General features: G+C 39.1%; 1 protein-coding gene across 2 annotated transcripts; it reads right to left on the bottom strand.

The window, feature by feature from the left end:
• Positions 1-337: 337 nt before the first annotated feature.
• On the bottom strand, positions 338-23,816 carry LOC115232627 (polyadenylate-binding protein-interacting protein 2). Of its 2 annotated transcripts, XM_029802620.2 has the most exons (5): positions 23,669-23,808; positions 19,147-19,263; positions 17,152-17,280; positions 5,786-5,920; positions 338-4,178 (listed from the first exon to the last, which is right to left on the bottom strand). In XM_029802620.2, the coding sequence occupies exons 1-5, from the start codon at positions 23,786-23,788 to the stop codon at positions 4,119-4,121; spliced, it is 561 nt and encodes a 186-aa protein (XP_029658480.2). In that variant the 5' UTR covers positions 23,789-23,808; the 3' UTR covers positions 338-4,118. The 2 variants fall into 2 exon arrangements, with proteins under 2 accessions (XP_029658480.2, XP_029658481.2); XM_029802621.2 differs by lacking the exon at positions 5,786-5,920 and having other exon boundaries at positions 23,669-23,816.
• Between the last annotated feature and the right edge of the window lie 2,987 nt (positions 23,817-26,803).

Below are 26,803 nucleotides of genomic sequence, written 5' to 3'. Positions count from 1 at the left end.
TGACACATGCCTCCATACCACACCTGACCCTTGCATTAAGTAATCAACAACACCATACCATTTATGAGACATGTTTATTAACAAATAAATTACATGAAATATTAAACCATCATTTCTACCAAAGTACATTAGTTAAAGAGGTAAAAAGAGAGAGAAAATATTGCAGACATTTTCTGGAACACAGTAAATATCTTTTTAAGACATTAGCTTAAAAGGAAGAGAAAAATCCATAAATTCTTCATATTTGAAGTGTTAGTGTGTTACTGAGATAAACTTCAAATTCAGATGGTTGGAGATTTTATAATAACCATTCTCAACTCATGATTCCTGTGTTTAGAATAACTTTAGTATTAAAAGAAATTATTGCCAGTTAATATATTTATTTTTTTAGGCACAAGTCTACACATTAAAGTATGGAAATGGTATTGTGTGGAGTTTCTCAAAAATTGAAAAGTCATTTCAGTCAATTAGTTTCAAGCATCAAAATGATTCTCAACTTGCCAACAGCTTTGTTCATTCTTTCAGGCACTCACCTGTCTTGATCAATAGATTACTTTTTGGATTAGGCATAAGACCTTGTTTGTTTGTTTTGTTAAAGATGAATCTCCACCAATATTACAGGGAGATATACTTCAGTCCCACTCTTTAAGATCTAAGTTTACAGAAACTAGCGCTATCATTTCTGTTAGTTCACTGCGCCTTGTTATAAACCAAATTAACAAAATTTATTAAATTTAAAAGTAAATGTAGGAAGATCAGTAAATCACCTTTAGCTACTACACAAACATTTTTTTAAAAATATAAATCTATCTGAAAAGTGTCTCCTAGATTCAAATTGGAATCATCAACAGAATACTTAAAGTTCTCTCATTTGATGTTTTTGTCTTTTTACAAACTAAGTTAAAATTATGTAGTTATGAATAGATATATGTTGTGGAGTTCATACCTTTTCTAAAGGTATTTTAAGTGCAGCTACTCTGCATTGGAATCAAAATCCTACGGCAGAGAGCATTTATTTGCAACAAGATGTTCTAAACTGCTCAAGTAAACAGCAGTTAAATGCAACAAGATTTGAGATCAACACAATTCCTAATAACATAAACAGTGTAATTGGCAGTGGTTTTGAAAATATTTGTGATTGAGATCAATATCAATGGGATGAAAAATAAACCCAACCTACAGTCAAATTACAAAATTTTCTAAATATTTTTAAAAATAAGGGCTAAAGTGGAAAAAAAAAAGATGGGGAGCTGAACATTTTATGAGAGGACAGAAAACTGGACAATTCTGCAAATGGACAAAAACAATTTCTTTCTTATGAAACAGGAAAAAAAAATGTAGGTTTACATTTTGAAGTAGAGCAGAATAAGGTGAGAGCTGAGAGAAGGGAAAAAAAAAACATTCCACTAATTAAATTTGATATTTTTAAGAAAAAATTTAGATGAATAATCTGTTATAAAAAGGAAGACAAGAACTTGAAATTAGTTTTTATTTTCACAATCCCCTAACTATTGAGTACTGGTCCCTTAAAATAACTCGTCATAAGCACTAACACATCTGAGATCACATCCAATTCTTTGGTTCAAAATTATCAAAACTATCCATTTTGAAATGAGAAAATCTAACTGAAAACCTTTCCATCCTATGCCAAGTATGAAGCTGTCATGTTCTATATAATGTTTCTAATTTAGGTAGAAGGTCAGAAATTTGGAGGAAGGATTTAAATTGGACGAATCCAGAATTTGACTGGTACTCGTCTCTGGCAGGATGAAAGGTAAGGCTGAATGGAGTTAGTTATTAGACTAAATGCTTCCAACTTATTTTCAAATAACTGAAAGACAGCCAGTATATTTCATTAGAAAACATGCAAACTAAAATCTATATTACAATCTGGTCTTACATGTACAAACATTTCCCATTATTGTACATTAATCATTGAATTTGTTAACACAATATTATTATCAATTAATGGTGTCAGGAATTTTTTTTTTTAATGTAAATTATGGTTCACACACAAAAAAATCTTATACAACATATCGACAGTCTAACCTGAAATTTTAAAAAAAGGTATTTTACTACATTATAGTTGGTTGTTTTAGGAAGTTAAAATCTGAGATAATACGAAAGTGGAAACATCAACATTATCATCGTTGTTTAACGTCCACTTTCCATGCTGGCATGGGTTGGACGGTTTGACTGAGGGCTGGCAAGCCAGAAGGCTGCACCAGGCTCCAATCTGATTTGGCAGAGTTTCTACAACTGGATGCCCTTCCTAACATCAAAGAAAATGGAAAATTTTAATCAAAATGGAATGTATTGCTTGCTCCACTGAAAAATTACTGGAATTCAATACAACTATTTAAGAACTAAATGGAGTTTTCTCTGACAATGCTAATGATTACTTTTGAGATCCTGAGCCAGGTTTCATAAGTGAAGATTTGAGTGAATCACCCCAAGTGTATTACTGATTGTTATTTATGAAAACATGGAGGGAGGAAAGATAAAGTTAACTGGCAGGAATTGAACTTGATACATAGAGAGCTGAAGCAAGACACAAAATGTAAACCAGGAACAGGTACCTTGTCATTCAACCATTTCTGGAAAATTATCACCAACTTCCAATATGAAACATTTTAAAAGTGACCCAGAAGGTTATCATATTTGTATGAAAAGAAATAGGAAAAAAGCAAACAAAATACTTTGATAAATGCTAAATTTAAAGTTTGTAAGAAATAGAAAAAACAAATTTTAGGCTTTAGGATAAAAACCAAAGGAAAATATAAACTTTATTAGGTTTGCTACAATTAATATGAGAACAGAAGTGATGTAAAAATGATGCCGAATTATTTAACTTTAAATAGGTCAAAACATTAGCAACCATCCTGCCAAAACAAAAGATCAAGGAGATCCATAAAAAAAAAGCTCTTATTCTTTATAAGAATATTAGAATATCTGCAATTTGAATGAAATGACATGTTTGGGACATAAATAACCAGAACATGCTACTATATTGGTTTACATTTTTAGGCACAATTTTTACAAACTAAATTTAAATAAACTGCATTTAATTTATAAAATAATGCTGCAGTTAATCTTATAAAAAGTTCAGCATACTAAATATTCCACCCACATACTTACACAACACTTTTAAAACTATATTTATTTCATATTTTCCTGTTTTTATAAAATGACATGCAAAGTAGCTTATAATGTGCAGATCAGCCTCTTTCTGCAGCCACAATATGCCATGGATACCTGTGCAGTACTGTGTGAGAGAGAGAGAGAGAGAGAGAGAGAGAGGAGGGAGAGAGAGAGAGAGAACAGAATATAAGAACTAAAATAAAGTGAAAAAAATGCTAAGTCATGAGTTGCATTTTCATTTTCTCGGAAAAAAATAGTTTCTAACAAGATATTAAAGAAAGATTAGAGTTATAAGATTTTTTTCTTCTTAAAGAGAACTTTTGATTACATCTACAGTAGTGAATAAATGGCAGTGATTAAACAGAGAGTGAAACATATATATATATATATATATATATATATATATATATTCATACATACATAGATGTAAACTTTCTACTCTATGTATATAATGTAAAGTTAAGGAAACTTTATTCCAAAAATGGAGTAATTGGAAGTGGAAAACTGGAAACAAAAATATACAGCAATTTTGGAAATATCATCCTCTTATCTTACTTTGCTTCTATTTTGAATATGTGTGAGTGTGTGTTTGTGTGTGTAAGTCAAAGAATATTTTACTAAAACAGTTAAAAAAAAAGAATGAAAATAAAGTCTCCATCAATTGCAAAATAAATTCAATATATTGATATGAAGTGGCAGGGTTGAAACTGGATTATTTCATTGATGTCTAAAATCTACCCCAAAACTACAAACACACCCACCCACCCACCCATCTTGTTTTATTCCTTTTGTAAATCAATTCCAACTAGTTGCCTTTTTGTTGCTGGAAACAAAATCAACCAAATACAGTTCACTGTTTTGGCGTTTTTCTTCTTTGTCTTTCAGACCATATTTGTTAAAACATCCAAACATCAACCCCAAGTTACAAAGCTGCCAAAAGTAATATGGAGAACAGGTTAAACGGACATCAGCTTATGCTAAAAGCCAGTGGAAGGAATAAACTCTGGAGCATTTGGATTTAGCCGACTATTTGCAATCTGAAATATAAGAAATAAAATAAAGTAAATGAAAAAATACAAAAATTATAAAAATATCACAAAAAGAAAACCAAATCAAAAAGAGAAGTTTTGGGAGTTTTTTGTCAAAAAGTCAAAACATATACTTGTGTTAGCATAGTTTTTGTGTATATACAGTTGAATTAGTAATTTAGGAATTTACAAACAAAGGAACAAGGCCAGTGATTTTGGGGGAGAGGTAAGTTGAGGCCCCAGTGCTCAACCGGTACTTATTTTATCAAACCCAAGAGGATGAAAGGCAAAGTCGACCCCCCCCCCAACCCCGCAGCATTTGAACTGAGAATGTAGAGTCAAGAAATATTGGCCAGTGTGGTCACAGTTCTGTCAGCTCACTACCTTATTTCTTTTAGTAATATTAATACTAAATATGGCATGCAGGAGAGGAGGATGCGTTGGTTTGGACATGTGATGTGTATGAGTGAAGACAGCTGTATACAGAAGTGCCTGGTACCTGTGAAAGAGGGAGATCCAGGAAGACAGGATGAAGTGGTAAGGACTGATCTTGGGATGTTGGGGCTCACAGAGGAAATGACAGTGGACCGAAATGTTTAGAGATATGAGGTTCTAAGAAATCAAACTACACTTCTAAACTGCATCTTTCTTTTCCTCACATTTCCTCTTCATAAATTATGATTGTTTTCCAATCCCCTTTCTTGCCCTGCTCACTGTATCACTGCTCCCCACACCCCCAATTCTCACACACTGTTTTTCTAACCAGGTTCTACACTCATATTCCTGTGAGTATACCACAGCAATACACCATCTCTCTTCTGCTCTCTCCCCCACTTTTGCGGTTTCCTACTCTCTCTATCTCTTTCCTTCTCATTTTTCTTGTCTAGGTAACCAAGTATCTCCTTTACATCAGCACACTTGTTTCTGGCCCCTTTCTTGTACCTCTCTCTCTCTCACTGGGTAACTGTGTACCTCCTCTATAGCAAGACACCTAGTTCTGCCTCTCTATTTCCCTGTTGCACTCTAACCTTTCATCACCCCCTTTAATGCCCCCTCTGTTGTGGAAAGACACCTGCTTCTGTCTCTCTGTCCCTTTCTAACACTCTAACCGTTCATCCTATGATACAAGTTCTGCCCTTCAAATGCCTCTGCCCCTCTCATAATTACTTGTTTTGTGAGTTACTTGGTTACCCTGCCAGTGCTGCTGCCATGTTAAAAGCATCCAGACCACACTGTAACATGGTTGGCGTTTGGAAGGGCATCCAGCTGTAAAAAATCATACTAAAACTAACCTTGCCTGTGCTAGTGCCAAATAAAAAGCACTGAGTCCACTCTATGGAGTGGTTGATGTTAGGAAGGGCTTCCAGTCACAAAATCCCTGCCAAAACAAACACAGTAGCCTTGGGTGGTCTTTCTACCTGGCCGGCTCCTGTCAGCCGTCCTACTCATGCATGCATAGAAGATGGTCGTTAAACAATGATGATGATGTTATTGATTCACTTCCTGCCCTCAAACTGCTGGTCTTGTACCAGAATTTGAAACCATTATTAGTACTCCATCTAAGAAGTTCAGGCAAATGATCAGACTATCAAATAGATTTCTTTTAAGAGAAATACCTGTTCTTTTGTGAGTGGAGTCGATAAATGAATGTCATTGAATCTTTCTGTAAGACAACTGTTTGATAATGAACTGGGTTGTTGCTTCTCATTTAACATTTCTTCATAGGCTTCTTGCAGGCGATTCCATTCCAACTGAAAACCAAACATGCTATGATTATTAGCCACAGACAAAATATCAAACACAGACATTTCAATTCTGATAAAGAAACAAAACTTTATTAAGATTGTCAAAGAAGCTCTAAGTTAGCCCTGATTAGGTTGACTTCTGATCAAAGGCTCTATAACCATGACCATCTCTTTAATTCAGATCTAGTTTATCTATATACTCCTAAAGCTCTCTGATTGCTTGCTTGTCTGTCATTTAATACAGCCAAACTGGCATGTAATAGGAAGATACTATGAATTAAGGTAACCCTGAGAAGTGAATACAAATGGAATAAAACAATTGGACCATGGATTCATGAGATATTGGGGCGGGAGAGTGTTCATTAAATACCTAAAACAGTGCATAATGGGAAAATACTCCGAAAATAATATAACCCTGAAAGGGAAGAAACTTTAACCTTTTGATTAGAGACATTATGATCAATGCCTTCTGTCTTTTGAAGACAAACTTCATGACCTGGACAAAGGTGTTAGTGACTTTAATTTGCCAATGAAAAAATACGAGTTGTTTTACAGTAAATGTTTCTATTTTTGCTTTTGTTAAACACAATATTTTAATCATTTAGAAACATTTTAAAGTGAATGTGAGGTAAATATTTCATAAAGGACCCGTTCATACCTCGGTGTGAAATAATTTTTTTCCACAGGTTTTTTTGAGTGCATTCAATATATCTGACCTCCAACCTTGGAGTTTCCTGGGAAACTCAAAGTTTCCCAGCAACTGAGTTTTGTTTCACAGGTTTCTTTTTTTCTTTTCCAGGTTATTTTGCATGCTTGCAAAGAATGTGACATCGAAATCATGCATAATCAGCTCCTTTCTCAGGAAAGGAACAATTTGGCTGCTATTTCTAGCACGATCTGCTACCATGTAACAGCTGTTTATGTGGTAGCAAGGTATGCTATAAATAGCAGCCAAATCTTTCCTCTTTCTGAATAAAGGAGCCGTTTACATGTGATTTCAATGAAACATTCATTGAAAGTATGCGAAATAACCTGGAAAAGAAAAAAAAATTGCTAAACAAAACTCCTTTGGTGGAAAACTCAGAGGTATCCCATCCCCTTCCCCCTTTCTTTTCCAAAAGAAAGTGGCTTGCAGTGGGTTTGGAGGTGAGATATGTTGAATGCACTCGCAAAAACCTGTGGAAAAAATTATTTCACACTGGTGCCAGTGGAACTTTAAAAGCACATCCGAGCATGATCGTTGCCAGGGCCACGGATTGGCTCCCGTGCCGGTGACACGTAAAAAGTACCATTTGAGCATGATTGTTGCCAGCATTGCCTTACTGGCACATGTGCTGGTGGCACGTGAAAAACAACATTCGAGCGTGGTCATTGCCAGTGCCACCCGACTGGCTCCCATGCAGGTAGCATGTAAAATCACCTTTTGAGCATGGCCGTTGCCAGTACCGCCTGACTGGCCCTCATGCTGGTGGCACAGAAAAGCACCCACTACATTCTCAGAGTGGTTGGCATTAGGAAGGGCATCCAGCTGTAGAAACTTTGCCAGACTAGATTGAGCCTGGTGCAGCCTCTGGCTCACCAGTCCTCAGTCAAACCGTCCAACTCATGCCGGCAGGGAAAGCTGATGTTAAATGATGATGATGATGAAATACAAACAGGTTCTTTACGAAATATTTACCCAAGATCAGGAAAGGTATGCAAATAGAGGAATCAATGTGACTGATATGGCAAGGGCTGAGCATCTGGCAGAACAGAGAGAAAGAGACAGAGGCAGAAGATATTATGAATCGGATATTCATATGAATACAAGTTTCGTGTAAGTTGGACCACGGATTACCAAGATACATGATTCTTTTGGATCGCTCGAACTATTGGTGACCCAACGAGTCGCGGGTAGTCTAGTTTACGATTACATTATCCAATCAGTCCTTCTAGTAAGGTTTCGTGTTAAATAGTTTGTTTGCTATTTCTAACAGAAGCTCCTTGATTGGCTCAATTATTAAAGTTGAAGGACAATGGAAATTCTTTATAGTATTTATGTGTTTGGGGGTACCAGTGATATACTGTTCCCTTTATAAATCTGAACGATCTCGATGCGAGTTCATCTGGGGAGTGGCGCTCCCCCAAACCGAAGAAGAGGCAGTGCAGTTCCAAACCAGGCGGGAAAATTATGACCACTAAACCCATTCCGATCGACCCCACAGGCCGACATAAGTCCGATGGCTATGAAACCACCCTTTCGAAATCCTCCAATGAAGAATCGAATACCACAGCTCATAGTAGAGAACATTTTTCCCACTCAAGATCAGCAATAATCTACGGTAAAGCTGAATCCACCCGTGATACAGGCATAAACTGCCTAAAAGATGACATTAATTTTGTTTCCATTTTGGTTGGAGAATTGTTCTCTGTGAACGAAAAGGTCAGTGTCCTTAAGGTCGCTCGGCTAGGAAGATTCCAAGCGAACCCAACCGCAGATACTAGACCACTCCCAATAAGGGTAATCTTTTCTTCTGATCGGGAGGCTTCAGTCTTTCTGAACAGAGCTCAGACGCATGCCTGGGAGGACCCCAATATGGGTTTTCGCGAGGAATACTCACTAAGAGAGAGAATTCGCCGGAGAAACCTGATATCCGAACTAAAGATGAGGAAACAAATGGGAGAGAAGGGTTTACGAATCCAAGATGGACAGATAATCAAGTCCTACCTCTGGTCCCATGCTGTAGTGCTGACAGGGAAAGTGATGTGAGGGAAAATCGAAGTGAAGCTGATACCCCCGTCAACGATGCTATATCTGATACCCCTTATTCTGCTTGTTCCCCAACTCCTGCCCCTCAGACTTCACAGCTCAGCATCGTCTACACCAACTCGTGCTCCTTATTCCCAAAGTTCAGTGAACTATTTACACTGGCCATACGTGACTCCCCTGATGTGATAGCTATCACCAAGACTTGGCTGACTCCAGCAGTAAAGGACTCAGAAATCCACCTGCAGGGCTACGTCCTTTTCAGGTGTGACAGAGGAAAAAGGCGAGATGGAGGTGTTGATGTGTATGTTAAGTCTGAGCACAAACCGTCCAGCGGTATTCTACCCACTAATGCTCAGCCTACAACAAAATTCGATGCCGTCTATTGCAAGCTGAGCCTATCTGAGTTTTGCCTGCCCGTGTTGGCTGTCTACAGGCCGCCTCTTGCCGACCCCCAGGACGATGCTCATTTACTCGAAGCGATAAGATTCGTTTCAGCTTCGCATGACTGTTTGGTACTAGGAGACTTCAACGCTCCCACGATCGATTGGCCCGCATCAATTTGTACAACATCTTCCCGGTTCGGCCAGGCCCTTCTTGACGTGGCTGAAGATTGTTTTCTATCACAACATGTTGAATATCCGACAAGGCATCGGCCTGGGCAGCAGCCATCTATGCTTGATCTGGTATTCTCCCGCTATCCAAGATCAGTGTCAGACGTATCTGTGTGCACCCCTCTTGCCAAGAGTGATCATGCAGTCCTGAAGTTTGTCATGCACACAACTTTTTCTGCGCCCACGACTACTTCGCTGCCACGTAGAGTCTTCTCTGCAATTAATCTAGAAATTCTAACCGAGGCTTCCGCGCTTCTGGACTGGCGATCCCTGATGACGTTGTCCTCAGTTGACGAACTATGGTCATCCCTCAAAGCATATGTAATCTGTTTGACTGACCAAGCAGTTCCCGTTGGGCTTCCCAAGAGGAAGAAACACAAGCCCTGGGTGACGAAGAGGGTTAAATGAGAACGTTGACTCAGAGATATTGCTTGGGCTGAATTAAAAAATCTGGATTCGACTGCAGCTTTTGAGGTGTACAAAACACGAGACCGAGCCGTGAAAATCGAAAAGAAAGAACGCTTCAGTTATGAATACAAAATCGCGGCAAATGCCAGTAGCAATCCAAAAACCTTCTTTGCCCATGTCCAGCGGAATTCCCGCTTGAACAACCAGATTGCAACGTTGGTAGACTCAACAGGCGTATCGATTGAGGACCCTTATCAACAGAGTCAATTATTTGCCGAGGCTTTTTCAACTATTTTCAAACAAGATGTGTTGAGGCAAGTGAGGATCAGAATCGAAATCGATCAATGGAAATTGCGGATGTGTTACCAGTGCTGGTGGCATGTCGAAACTCTACTTGTGAAGACCCGTTGAGGCAAGTGAGGATCAGAATCGAAATCGATCAATGGAAATTGCAGATGTGTTACCAGTGCCGGTGGCATGTAAGAGAACCTTCCGTTTCGCGACCGTTGCCAGCACCGCCCCGTTTCGTGTCCGTTGCCAGCCTCGCCTGGCCCTCGTGTCGGTGGCACATAAAAAGCACCATCCGTTCGTGGCCGTTCGCCAGCTCTGTCTGGCACCAGTGCGGGTGGCACGTAAAAAGCACCCACTACACTCACGGAGTGGTTGGCGTTAGGAAGGGCATCCAGCCGTAGAAACACTGCCAGATTTGACTGGGCCTGATGAAGCCTTCTGGCTTCACAGACCCCAGTAGAACCGTCCAACCCATGCTAGCATGGAAAGCGGACGCTAAACGATGATGATGATGATGATGATGATGATGATGATGATGATGATGGTCGTGAACCCCCTCCATTTGATAGATCGGTACCTCCAATGCTTCGATTGGTCATCACGCAGGACGAAGTCAAACGTGTTATTCAAGGCCTCGATGTCAACAAGGGTCACGGCCCTGACGGCATACACCCACGGGTTATCAAAGCGTTGGCTCCGGTCATCTGCGAGCCCTTAAAGCGACTATTCAATATGTCATTGGCGACGGGTGTTATACCTGCAGACTGGAGAACAGCGATAATCTGCCCAATTTTCAAGAAAGGGAGCCGCGAAGACCCGCTTAACTACCGACCGTTTTCCCTTACATCAATAATCAGCAAGATGTTCGAAACCATCCTTAAGAAAAGTATGATGCTCCACCTCCTAAACACAGCCTCTATCTCTGATTCCCAACATGGCTTCGTGCCGAAGAGATCATGCTTGACCAACTTACTAGTAATGGAAGAATTGGTGACGCGCATCCTCGATGATAGTGATGCTGTTGACATCGTTTTACTGGACTTTGCCAAAGCTTTTGACTCGGTAAACCACCGCCTATTGCTTGTCAAGCTTCAAGCATATAGTTTCCATCCGGATATTGTACGATGGGTTGGTACCTTCCTCTCAGATCGCTCCTTCCAAGTCCAAGTTAATGGTTCGCGGTCCGACGTCTCCAGTGCGAGCAGTGGCGTGCCTCAAGGTTCAGTGCTTGGGCCCTTGTTGTTCTTAGTCTTCATAAATGACTTGCCCGACGACCTCACGCAACACACCCTTCTATTTGCCGACGATATCAAACTGGTCACTCCTCGCGGTAATATAGAGGATCTTCGTTGATGCCTCCACCAAATTTGGAAGTGGTCTAACGATTGGGACCTGTGTCTGAACGTGTCGAAGTGCTGTCATCTGCCTGTCGGCTCTACTCCTGCAACTCAACTTGATTTCGAACCGGGTCGTCTGCTGCTGGAGAGGACCGATCAGGTAAAGGACCTAGGTATCTTGGTGGATTCCTCCTTTTCGCCTTCGGCCCAGTGCGTCCATGCTGCCAACAAAGCACGCGGAATTCTGTTCTTGATTCAACGGTCATTCGGAATGCTCACAGCAGCCATATTCCTACCACTCTATGTCACGCTGGTGAGACCCATATTGGAGTATGGGATTCAAGCCTCTTCTCCTTATCTCCTCAAAGACATACAGCATCTCGAAAGAGTCCAGAAGCTGGCTACCCGCATGGTTCATGGTCTCAAAAATTTGTCCTACGAAGAAAGGCTGAGGACGCTCGACCTTTATTCTCTTGAGAAACGCCGCCGCCGTAGAGATCTCATTCTCGCCCACAACATCATAAGCGGAAAGTGTAACCTCTCGAAAGAGCTGTTCTTCACTCCTGCTCCAGAGCGTCGGCTGCGGGGTCATTCCGAAAAGCTCTACCTGCGACGATTTCATCTCAATCGGAGGAGAGGAGCTTTCTCCGTCCGGGTTGCGGATCCGTGGAACAAGCTGCCAGACGAGATGGTAAAGATGCCGACGACCGCTTTGTTCAAAGCCTCCCTGGACCTCAAGTGGCCTGAACTCTTTACATGAACACCACCCTGTACTTAACTCCATGTCCCCCTACATGGCCTTGCTATTTGCTTTTGAGCCAAATTAACTAACTAACTAAGAGTTATTATTAGCTCTAACTCTTTAGCATTTAAACTAGTCAAATCTGGCCTCTCACACCTAATCTATAAAATCATTCTAAAGATAACCAGATACCTCATCAAAATTTTAAAGCTACAAGATAATGTAAGATTAATTCAAAAATTGAATAAAAAAGTATTTCATCAACACTGAATGCTAAACAGTTAAAATCATGTTATTTCATCAACACAGGCAACTTTTCCATTTCCAAGGATGTCAGCATAGCAGAGGCATAGGGTTGGTTTAGGCCACCTCCTTCCTTAAATAATAACATATCTTCAAATACAGTAAACGTATATTTAAAGTACCCTCCCGTACAGTCCACATACACTGTACAAAGCCACTGTAAAGTGGGTAGGACCCCAATAAAGTACAAGACTTGTAAGCCAGAGATGAAAAATAACTTGTCTTTTGTAGAACTCAAGACAAAACTACAGCATTTAGAGTTCAAATTTTGCTGGAGTCAATTTTACCTTTCATCCTTTCAAGGTCAATAAAATAAGTACCAGTAAAGCCCTGGGGGTCAATGCAATCATCTTAGCACCCCACCCAAAAAAGATTCTCGGCAGATGGTATAGAGATTTATTAAATGATAAGAAGCAAGGGAAAGAAACACACGAGTTAGTAGAACAAGGATTAAAGGCAATTGACAGAACAACGTTGCCGGGAAAATTCAAATGTTGGATACTGCAATTTGGGCTGTACCCAAGAATAATGTGGCCATTGCAAATGTACAAAATAGCCTCGAGTAGAGTAGAAAGGATGGAGCAAAGATGCAGTGTGTTTATCAGAAAATGGCTTTGTCTGCCGAAACCCCTGAATACAACTGCACTATATGGAATACCTGTGCTGCAACTACCAATAACATCAATCGCCGAAGAATATAAAGCAGGAAAGGCAAGGACAGTAATGATGCTAAGGTATTCAAAAGATCAGAGCATCCAGGAAAACCCTCCAAAGGAATGAACAGGGAGGAAATGGAAGGTGGAAGAGGCAGTAAACAGGGCGATCGGAAAACTAAGGCACGCAGATATAGTCGGAGCGACGCAAGAAGCTAGAACCGGCCTAGGGTCGCAAAATTTCAGGCCATTTTGCAAGAGCAGTGTAAAAGAGATGAAAGAGGCAGTGGTATATGAAGTGAGAAAGGAGGAAGAAGAAAGGTGAAATGTATATTTGGTGCAATGCAGTCAACAGGGACAGTGCCTGAGATGGGAGGAATATGTGATCAACCGCAGAATATCATGGAAGGAACTTTGGGCTTGGGAACAAGCAAGAACATCCTTCCTGATCAAGTCTACCTTCGACATTCTACCCTCACCGGCGAACTTAGTCCGGTGGAACATAAAAACAACCGATGAGTGTAGATGCGGAGAGAAAGCGACAGTTAGACATGTTCTGTCAAGTTGCAGACTAGCACTTGAAAGATGTACATGGCGGCATAATCAAGTAATCGGCGTCATAAGTGCAGCACTCAAGGAGAAGATCGAGAGGTACAATAGGGGAGAGTACCCAAAAGTAGAAAAGCGCAGGAAAGTATACTTCTACAAGGAGGGAAAAGGTTATAAAACCAGGCCGACAAGTAAAGTATACGAGATAGACGAAAGATGGAACGGAGGTGGCCATGGACTTGGAAAGACAAGTAATATTTCCACTAATAAAAACAACAAAAAGACCGGATTTAGTTCTATGGAACAGAGACCGGAGAATGGGAATTTTACTAGAACTGACAGTACCTTGGAAAGAGAACATCGGCAATGCAGAGGAACAAAAGGAGAAGAGGTATGTAAAGCTAATCGAAGAATGCAGAGAACAGGCATGGAATGTCGAATATTATCACCTGGCAGTGGGGGCTAGAGGCTTCATTAAAAAGAAAATGACAACGCTTTTCAAAAGAAGATTTGTTTTTTCTAGCCCCGAGCTGTGTAAACTAATAAGGAGAGTACAGGAGGCGGTCGAAAAAGCCAGCTTCTATATATGGCTGAAGCGGGAACCCGAAAATGGCTTGAAAGTCATAAACACGCCGACGGGAAATAACATCATTAGGTGAGACAAGGTGACTGAATCAGCTTCGCTGACTGACAGGTGATGGTCGTTTAGAAAAAGCGTGGGCTAAAACTACGTGCCTTCACTAGTCAGTTAAGGTGAGACAGTGTCATGTGACAACTTGCTGGGGCTGCCTGCTGGAGCCTATGTGGCAGGTATTTAAAGGGAAAAATTTGACAAGACAGTCAGTCACTGACTGACACTTGCTGACGATACATCGAAGAGGCCAGGGAACAGAAGAAAGAAGAAGACATGCACCCAACACCAGGGCTGAAGACACCTCCAAAAAAAGGGGGGGGGGCCCTACCACGTCAAAACGGTAGAGGAGTAGGGGCCAAAACCAGACGTGGTTCCTCCTCATGATGTCTTGAGCTAACTAGATCCTATAAAGGAGCTGTTGTGGTAGCAGACCACGAAACACGGTTGTAATTCCCCTTGCTGGTCTTGAGCCAGAATTAAAAACCAATATTTGGGGACAGGATAAGTATTAGAAAATATGCTCTGTTTCTAGTCATTGCGTAACAAAGTCAGAAATAGTGTTTGGGTTCCAGCTGCAAAAATTTAGTAATAACTTGAAACAGAGTTAATCAGGGGTATTCTAACTAATACAGAGGTACACTAGGTGTTGCAGTAAAAGTTCTTATTACATTGCAATTTGATCACAGACAGAGTTAGTTTAGTAAGTTTTTCTACGAATAGCTGCAGATAGGAGTTCATACTATTGATCACAACTGGATTTATAGATATAGAGGTTTGGAAATGCAATTTTGAAAGACTGCAGAGCATGGAGAATTAATGGGTTGCTTAAAATATCTGGCGGTGTGGGTTATGGTCTAATCACTTGTATTGTAAATCAGGTGGTTCAGGAAAGAGTCATATCCAGTGACTGGTGTAGCAGCAACATAGTCAACTGCTACAAAGGTAAACGTGATACTTTAGACAGAAATAATTACAGAGGTATCAAACTGTTGGATCAGGTGATGAAAGTTATGGCAAGAGTCATAGCCCAACTAATTAGGGAGAGAGTTAGTCTAGATGAGATGCAGTTTGGTTTTGTGCCAGGGAGAAGCACCATTAATGCTATATTTTTGGTAAGGCAGCTGCAGGAGAAATACCTACCCAAAGATAAACCTCTGTACTTGGCTTTTGTTGAAATGGAGAAAACTATTGACAGGATCCCCTGATTCCTTATCTAGTGGTCAATGTGGAAACTAGGGATAGCGGAGTGGTTAGTGAGAGCTGTACAAGCCTTGTACAGGGATGCTACCAGTAAGGTGAGGGTTGGCAAAGAGTACAGTGAAGAATTCAGGGTACAAGTAGGAGCTCACCAAGGAACGGTGCTCAGCGCCTTCTTGTGCATCACAGTCTACCAGGCAATAACACAGGAATTTAAGACAGGCTGCCTCTATGTTGATGACCTTCCTCTTATTGCTGAATCCCTATCAGGTGTACCCGGTGTAAACTTTGGACACATAAAAGGTGCAACAATATCAGAGGAAGTTAACAAGGAAAATAGCTTTTGTATGTGGAAGATGCACAGGTACAATAAACACCAAAAATGTACAGAAAATAGACTGCATCAACTGCCAGTGGGGTAAGTTAGAGGTAGTTGATAGCTTCCATTATCTAGGTGACCAAGTTAGTAGTGGAGGTGGATGCTCCAAGAGCATAGCTGTGAGAATAAGAATAAGGTGGGCAAAGTTCAGAGAGTTCCTACCTCTGCTAGCAACAAAGGGTCACTCCCTCAGAGTGAAAGGCAGATTGTTTGATGCCTGTGTGCAAATAGCTATGCTACATGGCAGAGAAACATGGGCTGTGACAGCCAAGGACATGCTTAGGCTTGTAAGAAATGAAGCCAGTATGCTTTGCTGGATGTGTAATGTCAGTGTGCATGCTTGATAAATTGTAAGTGTCTTGAGAGAAAAGTTGGACCTAAAAAGCATCAGATGTGGTGTGCAAGAGGGATGACTGTGCTGGTATGGCCATGTGATGCATATGGATGAGGACAACTGTGTACAAAAATGCTAATTTCTAACTATGGAAGGAACCTGTGGTAGAGGTAAACCCAAAAAGACATGGGACAAGGTAGTGAAACATGATCTTCAAACTCTGGGCCTTAAAGAGGCAATGACTAGTGACCAAGACCTTTGGTGATATTCTGTACTTGAGAAGACACCCTCAAGCCAAGTGAAATGATAGCTGTGGCTGATGCTGGTGCCATATAACTGGTAAGTAAAAAGTAACTTTTGAGCATTGGGCCTCACGGATGCAATGACTGACATCTTTTGCATTATGTCATGTTGAGAACCAGACCCATCAAGCTTAGCAAAATCACAGTTGTGGCAGATACCGGTGTCATGCAAATGGCACCCATGCTGGTGGCACATAAAAGCACTCAGTACACTCTTGGAGTGGTTGGTATTAGGAAGGACATCCAGCCATAGAAACCATGCCAAATGAGACTGGAGTTTGGTGCAGCCTTCCATCTTGCCAGCCACAGACAAACCATCCAACACATGCCAGCATGGACAATGGACGTTAAATGAGGATGAGGATGAAAGCTAAATGTAAATGAAATGAAATGAATGAAACAGGGTCGTAGACCCAGTTCAATGTCATACCCAATACAATTGCTGTAGCTGTCTTAGTATAGGGGCCTCCATATGGTCAAATACTCTATTCTTTTAAAAATGGGAAGAATACATTGGATAATGTAGTCATAGATACACTTGTTCAGGAATAATCATGAATGAAATGTGTTACCATTAATCCACTCAACCAGGATTGACCTGTGGTTAAACAACAACTGAGTCTAAAAGATGGAAAACAAAAGTGTAATGGAAATTGCAAATCCAAACGCTGAAATAAGAATCAGGCAAACTGCTACACATCATCATCGTCATAGTTCTGTGTAAGAGGTGGGATGAAATAAAAATTACCTGCTCTTCTGTGATGGGTAGAGAAGTTAGCTGATCTGTTGTATTCAATTCAGATTTTAGCTGAGACCCTGATGAGAAGAGCCACCAGTGCCCTTCCTTCAAGATTTCTTCAAGGATTTCTTTCTCGACCTAAATGTTGGACAATTCAAGATAAAGAAAAATATTGGGTTTATTCTATTTCTGTCAAATTATAAAGGAAAAACAACACATTGGGAGAAATCATTGAACGAGAATATAATTAAATTGATTTCAATATGGCCTGAATACTTGACCAAATCAGTGAGATTTGAACTAAAAACATGAGACAATACTTTAAGGGAAATGTTGCAACCTGCTCTCAAATATAAACATGTAATAAGAGTTGACAAAGCCATTTGGGTGGTGAGGAGAATGTCTTATGGCATTTGTTCTGACTTTCTGTTCTCCAAGTTTATATCCTGTCACGGTCAACTTTACGTTTCGTTCTTTCAGGATTAAAAAAAAAAACATTCCAATCCAGAACAGTAGATTGGGAGAGTTGTTAGAGTGTCAAGCAAAATGTCTTGTGGTGTCTGATTCATCTATTTGTGTTCTGACAGGAACATCCGAGATGACACTGGTGTCATGCTGCACCAGTCCAAGTTAACAATTTTTTTCCTTAGAGAAAGAGAGAAACTTGCATGGGTAACTGATAGAATTCTTGAAAAATATTTTGTCCATGTATGTGCATACATGTGTACACATACATAGGGTCACCTTTGACTGATGGAAGCCCTATATAATATATAAATATAGTAAAACATAAAATGAATGTAATAAACATTTTATATGAAGATTTCTTTTTCCTTTCTGTGAATCATTTCATTTCAGCTTTTGGCTAAGTTACAGTTGTGAAATTTGAGTAACAAGAAATAGCTGAAGAAAACTGAAGGTGAGGGTGATAAAAAGAGTAAAGATGGGGTGTGACACTGACTTGATTTTCACAGGAAGTTATGCCAACTTCTTTCTAGTTTTTTAATAATTGGAGAAAAGAATAAACCATGTGATGAAATCTGAAACTGGAGTTTTGAAGCCAGTCTTCTACACTGAATTGCTCAGGAAATTTCCATAGCAACATCAATATAGAACTATTTGGGACTTGCCAATCCCTCAAATAACAGAATCCTTGCTGGGAAGGGGAAACCTATTGTATAGATCACAGCTACTCCTTTTTACTAAACTCTAAAAGATAGAAATATCAGTGATGCATTTCCATAGCTTTTTGCAGACAAAAGGATACCAATGCCAACTTTGGCTAGTAATTAGTGTGTGTCTAATTAATTAGTATTCATTAAACACACATACACTAATTTACCTCAGAATTACAAATAGATATTATTAATGATGAGGCCAAAAATGTACAACAAAACCTAGCGTTGTTGACTTTACAGAGAACATTTGAATGTCAAAACAATCCTTCACTAGACATACAATATTAATAACAAATCTCAACACCAATCCTCTAGACTCTTGCTCCACCCCCTCTACATATCACTGCCATTCAGAATTTGAAATAGCTCACATTTGTGGGATTTCTTCAAAAAATTTCCAATTGTATCGGACCAAATAGCGGACAAAGGTCTTCTGATTATCCAGTCTGTATCACTATGTTTTATCTATGATGATAAAATATCAGTGCTTCATAGACCATCTGTGTGTTGGTCCACTTTGTAAGATCTGAGACCAGTCTCTGACTACTAGTTGTATGTTGTGTCCTGTGTGGAGTAGTTCATCTCATTTTAAATCTATTAAGCAGACAATGGAGCTCAGTGCAGTCCTCTGGCTCACTGGATCATGTCAAACTATCTGGCTCAAGCCAGCATCAAAGACAGATGTTAGATGATGATGACGATGTGTACAAGCTTCTATCACCAGCTATGTTAGTGAAATAGGTAGAATATTAGACAAAAGCAAGGATGCAATAATTATTTTGAATTTCCATCTAAAAAATTAGAACATAAATAAAAGCCAGTTTACCTGCCGATCAAAGTTCTCTACACCTTCCTCTCCCATCCACATGTATTCTGAAAAATCAACTTCTGATTTCCCAGGGTCTGCTTCCATCTTAATTTTATTTGAATACTTCATATTTGCCTAAAAAAGAAATGAAAAAGAAAACATGAGTGAGAATATCTTGTAATATTGAAACAATGAGTCCCAGCAGGCCAAGACAAAATAGGGTATCAAACTGCATCAGGCCCATTCATCAATGGGTTCATATTGTATCAGAAGCTTGCAGATGTTTTCCATTTGAATATTGGTTTCAAATTTTGATACAAGGCCAGCGATTTCAGGAAAGGGGCTAAATTGCTTACATCAACCCCAGTACTCAACTGCTACATATTTTATCAACCCTGAAAGGATGAAAGGCAAGGTCAACCTCAGCAGAATTTGAACTCAGAATGTAAAGATGGCTAAAATGTCTAGCAGCATTCCATCCAGTGCAGCAGCGATTCTACCTGCTCACTCTGCTTTGATAATAGGGATTTCAAATTTTGGCAAAAAGCCAGCAATTTTGGAGGAGCGGAGTAATTTCAATTCTATCAAGCCCAGAGTTTGATGAACTTCCTTTATCAATGGAGAAAGGATGAAAGGCAAAGTCGACCTCACTGGAATTTGAACTCAAAGAAGAAATGCCACAAAGAAATTTGTCTGGCATGCTAACAAGTCTACCAGCTTGCCACCTTAATAGTAATAAGTATAGTAGCACTGACTATTAACTGAAGGAGTTACTGTCTGAGGATAAGAACCTCAAGGTGGGAGCCATTATTTAAATAGATGTGGTTTAGTCATCTAGACAGGAGAAAAAAACTCAGTTACCAATTCTTCAGGAAATCTTAAATTTATTTTACCTATTTCAAATAATTTTTTAATATCAAAACAATTATTATTCTATTTTCTTGTAAACCTTAGGTTTTTATTGAAAAAATAGGATATTTTAGAAGTGGGGAACAGGTAAAAGATAGCTGTTGTTGGGGTTTGAGGGCAGAATTAATCCTAACCCGAAATACCTTGAAATGAGGTGGGTTAGCCATGTTTGGGGAGTTTTTATTCACTTTCTTATTAACCAACAATAAATTATTCAAATATTGATTGATAATATTAAAAGACATCTTTATATCATTTTTAAGGTGTGTAGATTATTCTATACAACCACACTATATATATAACGTCATCATTTAAAGTCCATTTTCAATGCAGGCATGGGTTAGATGGTTTGACAGGGGCTGGTAAGGTTGAGGGCCATACCAGGCTTTGTCATCTGTTCTGGCATGGTTTCTATAGTTGGACACCCTTCCTAACTTTACAGAGTGTAACTGGGTGCTTTTTATGTGACATGAGCATCAGTGTGTTATATGTGGCACCAGCCAAAGGTTCTGAAATGATGCATCCTTGAGAAAAACGAATTTGATTTTCCAAAACTATGTTCCAAAATGAAGGATGTCCATAAATAATAATCAAAATATATAATTTGCTATGAGAAATACAGCCAACTTTTAGATTGACAAATTTCCTACTCTCTATCACCATCAGGCTGTCTCTCTTTTACACCTTCCTCTTTCTATATGTATTTAACCCACTCTTTCTCTGTATATGTATTATTTCTCACACATGCTATCCTTCCCTTTCTCTCTTGATATGATGTAATTGTTTAAAACCTTGTCTTCTAACGTTTACTTGCATTTCATCATGACTATTATTGCACAAATCCAGTTTTCTGATTGGGTAAAAATGATCAAACTTTAAATCTCTGTAACATTTTTCTAAAATTTTTCTGCAATAAATGATTAACAAAAACAAATTCAGCATGAAAAGGTACATCAATGCACCAAATTTTAAAGTTTAACATTTCAAAATCTGTGACAGCAACAGAAAAGATTTTTCTCTCTCTCTTTGTCCATCTCTTTCATTTTTCTCTTTTCTCATTATAAATTTTCCCCCTCTCTATAAATTTATCACTCACTCTCACTCCCTATATAAGTATATTGTTCACATTGAATGCGTATGTGTGTGCATGCATGTGTGTAAGGAATTTCATTAGGGTGATGGAGTGATTTTAAAAAGGTATTTAAAAGATAATTTATTTTGATAGCATACTTATCTGTCAGTAAATAGTTTTCTTACACACACACACACACAGAATCAATTGGTTTGGGGTGAGGGTTAAAAATTTAAATTATTAATTTTTTGGGGTTCTTGCTTAAATCCCAGCCTGAGCTAAACAAACTGTCACATCAGCATCATTATTCCATAAAATGTGTTTATGGTGAGAAAAATATTGAAAGACATCAGCACATGAGTGACAAAGAAATTAGGAAGGTACCAGGTGATCGTAGGATGTGTTAGAAACAACAGCTAAACCTCCCTTAAATCATACACCTTTTCAGCTGAATATAATTCTGAAATTATAAACAGAAATAAATTGCAGATTAGGATTGTCTGTATTTCAAAAATTATGATTGTCAAAAAAAAATTTGAAAAATAGTTAACATTTTAAGATTTATGTGACGGAGGGGGGGATGAATTTTAAAAAATTTCACTATGTTTTTAAATTACATTTCATTTTCTGTTTGAAAATGAAGTGGAAACTGTAATGGTGATCACTGATTTCCCAAAATTTCTTTTAACTGATAAGGCTTCTCTCACTGTCAAGTGCATAATGAAAAAAAAAGGCCAAAATTGGTACTCAGGGTGGGGAAGAAAGGGGGTTTGAAAAAAATCATATTACCAAAAAGGCATCTTCCATTATTTTAAGTGCATAATGCAAAAGAAAAAAATTTGACAAAATTGATCCACAAGAGGAAGAGGGGGGGTTATAAATTTTTAAAAATATTTTTTATAAAAAGCTTCCCAATATAATTTGAAAGGGTGCAGTGAAAAAAAAGATGTTTAATCCCCGTCAAAACGGAGAAAATCAAACTTATATGTGCGTGCTACTCCGAAAGTCCGCCAAGGCTTTCTAGTGTGAAAAATGCCAAGTAACGACGGGATACTCAGCTTGTGTGTGTGTGTGTGCATGACAGTCTGATAGTAGCAAAGATAGCCGAAGCTTCGAAGTCACAGGCAATACTATTTTTGTTAAAGAATAATGAATTCATATTCTAGTAAATGTATTGAGAAATCCTTCAATTTAAATTTGAAATTGTTATATCATAAAATCAAACATTAATGTATATATTTACACACATAATCATCATCATCATGGTTTTAATGGCCTTTTCCACATTTGCATGGGTATATATTCATATATACACATTATACATACATCACATATATGAATGTATCTTTGTCTCTCATCACCGCTTAACAACCGGTGTTGATGAGTTTACGTTCCTGTAACTTAGCGGTTCGGCGAAATAACCTGATAAAATAAGTACCAAGCTGTATGTACATTACTAAAAAGTACTGGTGTTGATTTGCTCAACTAAAATTCTTCAAGGCGGTACCCCAGCATGTCTGCAACAAGATATATATCATATTGTAAGACAGCCTTAAAATAGGGCATTCTTTCTAAGTCTTACAAACAAAAAGAATCCCTTAAAATGGTACCACATATTTCATTTCAGTTTATATATATTACTCTGTCGTATATTTGTCTCTCTCTCTCTTTACACACACACACACACATATATATATATATATATATGTATATATATATATATATATATACATTCACACACACGTATATTTTTCTTAGACGGTTATTTATATATATAGACATAAACGGTTCTACACTCGATTTAAAATTTATTGTTAAGGATGTTGATTTAGTTCAGTTTTTAGTTCTAACCATTCTACGTTTTTGGTGGTGGAAACAGTAAACAATGACTGTCCTTAAATGACCACCACCCCGCAAAATATTTCAGCCTACCTATGTCCTACCTTTTTTTAATTATTGCAGTTTCCCATTCTGGCAATCAAACCATTTTAAAACCAGCCAAGAATCCTCCAATATCAATATTCTTAGGTGGAACAAGTGTTTCTGCTTTTAAACAGGGGTCCGTATCAACTGAGGAGGGGATTTCATATAAGATTGTGGGTGATGGGGACACACGCAAGGAAATATCAAATTGGGAATCCACAGTAGTATTTAAGGGTCATGAAAAATTTTGTTTCCAATGTTTCAGCTGCAAGAAACAGCTTGGTTTACTTCTCTACCATTTTACATACACGTGAATGAGTGAAAACCAAAATAGACATTTTGAAAGAAGCATCTATAAAACTAGTTTTTAAATATCGAATGGCTATGATGGGGTCTGCCAGAATGAAACAGTAATCAAAGGGGTCCGTGGATAATAATAAAAGAAATGGTTGAGAATCAGAGTGTTAGACATTCTGGGAAATAATAATAACTGATTGATTAATTATAGTAAATGATAATTAAAACTAAATAAATAAATTTAGTAGAGAGTAAAAGTGTCGAGAGAGTAATAGCAGTGAAAATGAGTCAAGATGAAGCGAATAATGAGTTGAAGAGAAAACCAAAACAGAAGCTTACCGACATTAGAGAGGAAAGTGATGAAAGTGAGACAAAGATGGTGGTGGTGGCGGTGGTGGTGGTAGTGGAGGAACTACAGACTGATGTGTGAGGAGGAGGAGGAGGAGGAGGAGTAGGCATGTAATTAGTGCTGATGGTAGTGGTGGGAGATAATAGTATCAGGAATAGTAAGAGGGAGAGACGTACTACAGGCAGTTGGGGGTGAGGATAGCAGTAACGGTGATAGTCGTGGTGGTGGGAATAGTAGTACAGGTAGGAGTGGTGGCGGTGGGAGTAGTAACAATACCGTTGGCGGTGATGGTGGTTGTGGTAGTAGTAATAGGGAGATTGGTCGTCGCCATAATGGCAGTGGTTGTACTCAGGTAGTGTATATATATATATATACTATCATCATCATCATTTAAAGTCCATTATCCTTGTTGGCATGATTTGGATGGTGTGACCAGAGCTGGTAAGCTGGTGGTGATGGGGGAGGCATCAAACTCCAGAACTGATTTGGCAAGATTTCTAAAGCTGGATGCCCTTCTTAATGCCAACCACTTTACAAAGTGTACTGGGTGCTCTTACGTGACACTGCACAGGCGCTTTTACATATATATTCTTTTATTCTTTTACTAGTTTCAGTTATTTGACTGCAGCCATGCTGGACCACTGCCTTTAGTCGATCACAGGACTTAATCTTTGTAAAACTAGAACTTATTCTATCGGTCTCTTTTACCGAACTCCTAGGTTTCAGGAATGTAGACACACCAACATCGGTTGTCAAGCAATGGTGGGGGGGGGGACAAACACACACACACACATATCTAGGATGGGCTTCTTTCAGTTTCCCTCTACCAAATCCACTCACAAGGCTTTGGTTAGCCCGAGGTCATAGTAGAAGACACTTGTTCAAGGTGCCATGCAGTGGAACTGAACCTGGAACCATGTGGTTGGGAAGCAAGTTTCTTACCACACAGCCTCATTACCATCATCATCATCATCATCATTTAATGCCCATTCTCCATGCCAGCATGAGTTGGACGGTCTGACAAGAACCGGCCAGCTGGAGTGCTATGCCAGGCTCCACTTGTCTGTTTCGGCATGGTTTCTATGGCTAGATGCCTCTCCTAATGCCAACCACTTTACAGAGTGCACCAGGTGCTTTTTATGTGGCATTGGCACAGGAGTTTTTTTATGTGGGACCAGCACAAATGTTTTTACCTGCACCTGCGGGCTCGCAAGACAAGGATCTCTCAGCTGAGAGAGGGGAGTAGAACTGAGAGATTACATTATGACAAATGTAGCCCTCATACTATCTGAGGAGATACTTGGCTACCTTAAGGAGGATGGTGTGATGTGCAGTGTGTGGTGGACGTATGGGGAAGATGGTTTGTGGAGGAGTTTGATAGAGGACAGAATTATGTGTGAGTGGAGGAATGGTCATAAAGGACATGCCTGTACATATGGTCATGATTTTACTTAGTTTGTCTTCTCAAGCACAGCAAATCACCAGAACTTACGGTCTCTTGTCATCTCTTCAGTGAGACCCAACATCTGTAGATCCTTTCACATCACTTTGTCCAACGTCTCCCTGGGTCGTCCTCTTCCACATGCTCCCCCCACAATTAGAAATTAGTGCTCCTTTATGCAGCTGTCCTCATCCATACACATCAGATGACCCTACCAGCAGAGTCTTCTCTCTTGCATGTAGCATCTGATGCCTCTTATACACAATTTTTCTCTGAAATCATTTACTCTCTGCCATACATGCACACTGACATCATCCATTCAGCAGAGCATGCTAGTCTTATAAGTGTTGGTGTGGCTACATAGAAATACAATTGGCTTTCCATCAACATGGTCCTGAGTTCAGTTCCACTGTATGACAACTTGGGCAAGTGTCTTCTACTATTACCTCAGAGTGATCCAAGTCTTGTGAGTGAATTTAGAGGATGAAATCTGAAAGAAACCCATTCATCATCATCATTTAGCATTTGTTTCCATGCTCACATGAGTTAGATGGTTTGACTGGAACTGGTAAATCACAGAGATGAACCAGGCTCCAGTTGTCTTTTTGGGGTTTGGTTGTTATGGCTGGATGTCCTTCATAATGCCAACCACTCCACAGAGTGTACTGGGTACTGATACCTTTAACATGTTACCAGCATGTCACCATTGTGTGGGTATATTATATATATATATGTATAAGGGTGGAAAGGAACACACGAGTTGATATATATATATATATTATATATATATATATATATATATATATATATACTAGCTGAGTTACCCGGTGTTGCCCGTGTTACATGCAATTGAAGAATTAGACTTTTCTGTTATATTTTCTGTAATGAACTGGAATACCTATGTTTCAAATTTCATCAAAATTGCAGATAAGGGTTATTTCCCTCTTTACACACCCTAAAAAAATTGTAATCATGCCACATGTATCTCATACTACTGATTTTTATGCACATATTCTAAAATTCCAGTCTTATAGAACCTGTTAAAAGGATTTTGATCCTGAAAAATGGAGGTCATAGAGCTCTAAAATTTGAGAGTTAAAGCCCCTATTGGGGGTGGGCATCTTAATATCAACCAGAGAAGTTGAATTGTTGAGAATCTTTTTAACTTGGGTCCTATAGCTAATGTTTGAATTTCTTTGAAATAGGAAATATGTGTTCACTGGATTTGTAAAAGAGAGCAAAGCTACAGGCAGGAAACCAAAAGACAAATGATCACAATAAGCAGTCAGCTACAGTACCACTCCCAATGTAGTATTCCTCACCATCCAGGTGACAGGCACAGCCATAAGATGCATTATGAATCTATAGCAATTGGAAGGGCGTGACCCAACTGAAATAAACATTAACAACTGTGTGACATGAGGGTTAAGGAGAAATGAAAGTTGGAGTTTGCAAATGGCCACTATACTGATACATAACTGGACAGAATAAATTTACAATCTATAAATGTCTTTGAATAACCAGTCACTCATCTGGGAAGGCCTTGAAATCAATGTTACCATCTGGGGACTATGTGTGACCCAGTGATAATAAAATGACTGAAAGGAGGTCTGCAATCAAATAACTTTACTCAACACTTTGCAACTGAATCAGTGGAAGCAAAGATGCCTCTCATTTACTTGAC

Source organism: Octopus sinensis, linkage group LG2, assembly GCF_006345805.1.
Source record: "Octopus sinensis linkage group LG2, ASM634580v1, whole genome shotgun sequence".
Lineage (NCBI taxonomy): Eukaryota > Metazoa > Mollusca > Cephalopoda > Octopoda > Octopodidae > Octopus > Octopus sinensis.
Note: the sequence above shows the minus strand (reverse complement) of the source record. Positions and strands in the feature narration are given on the sequence as shown.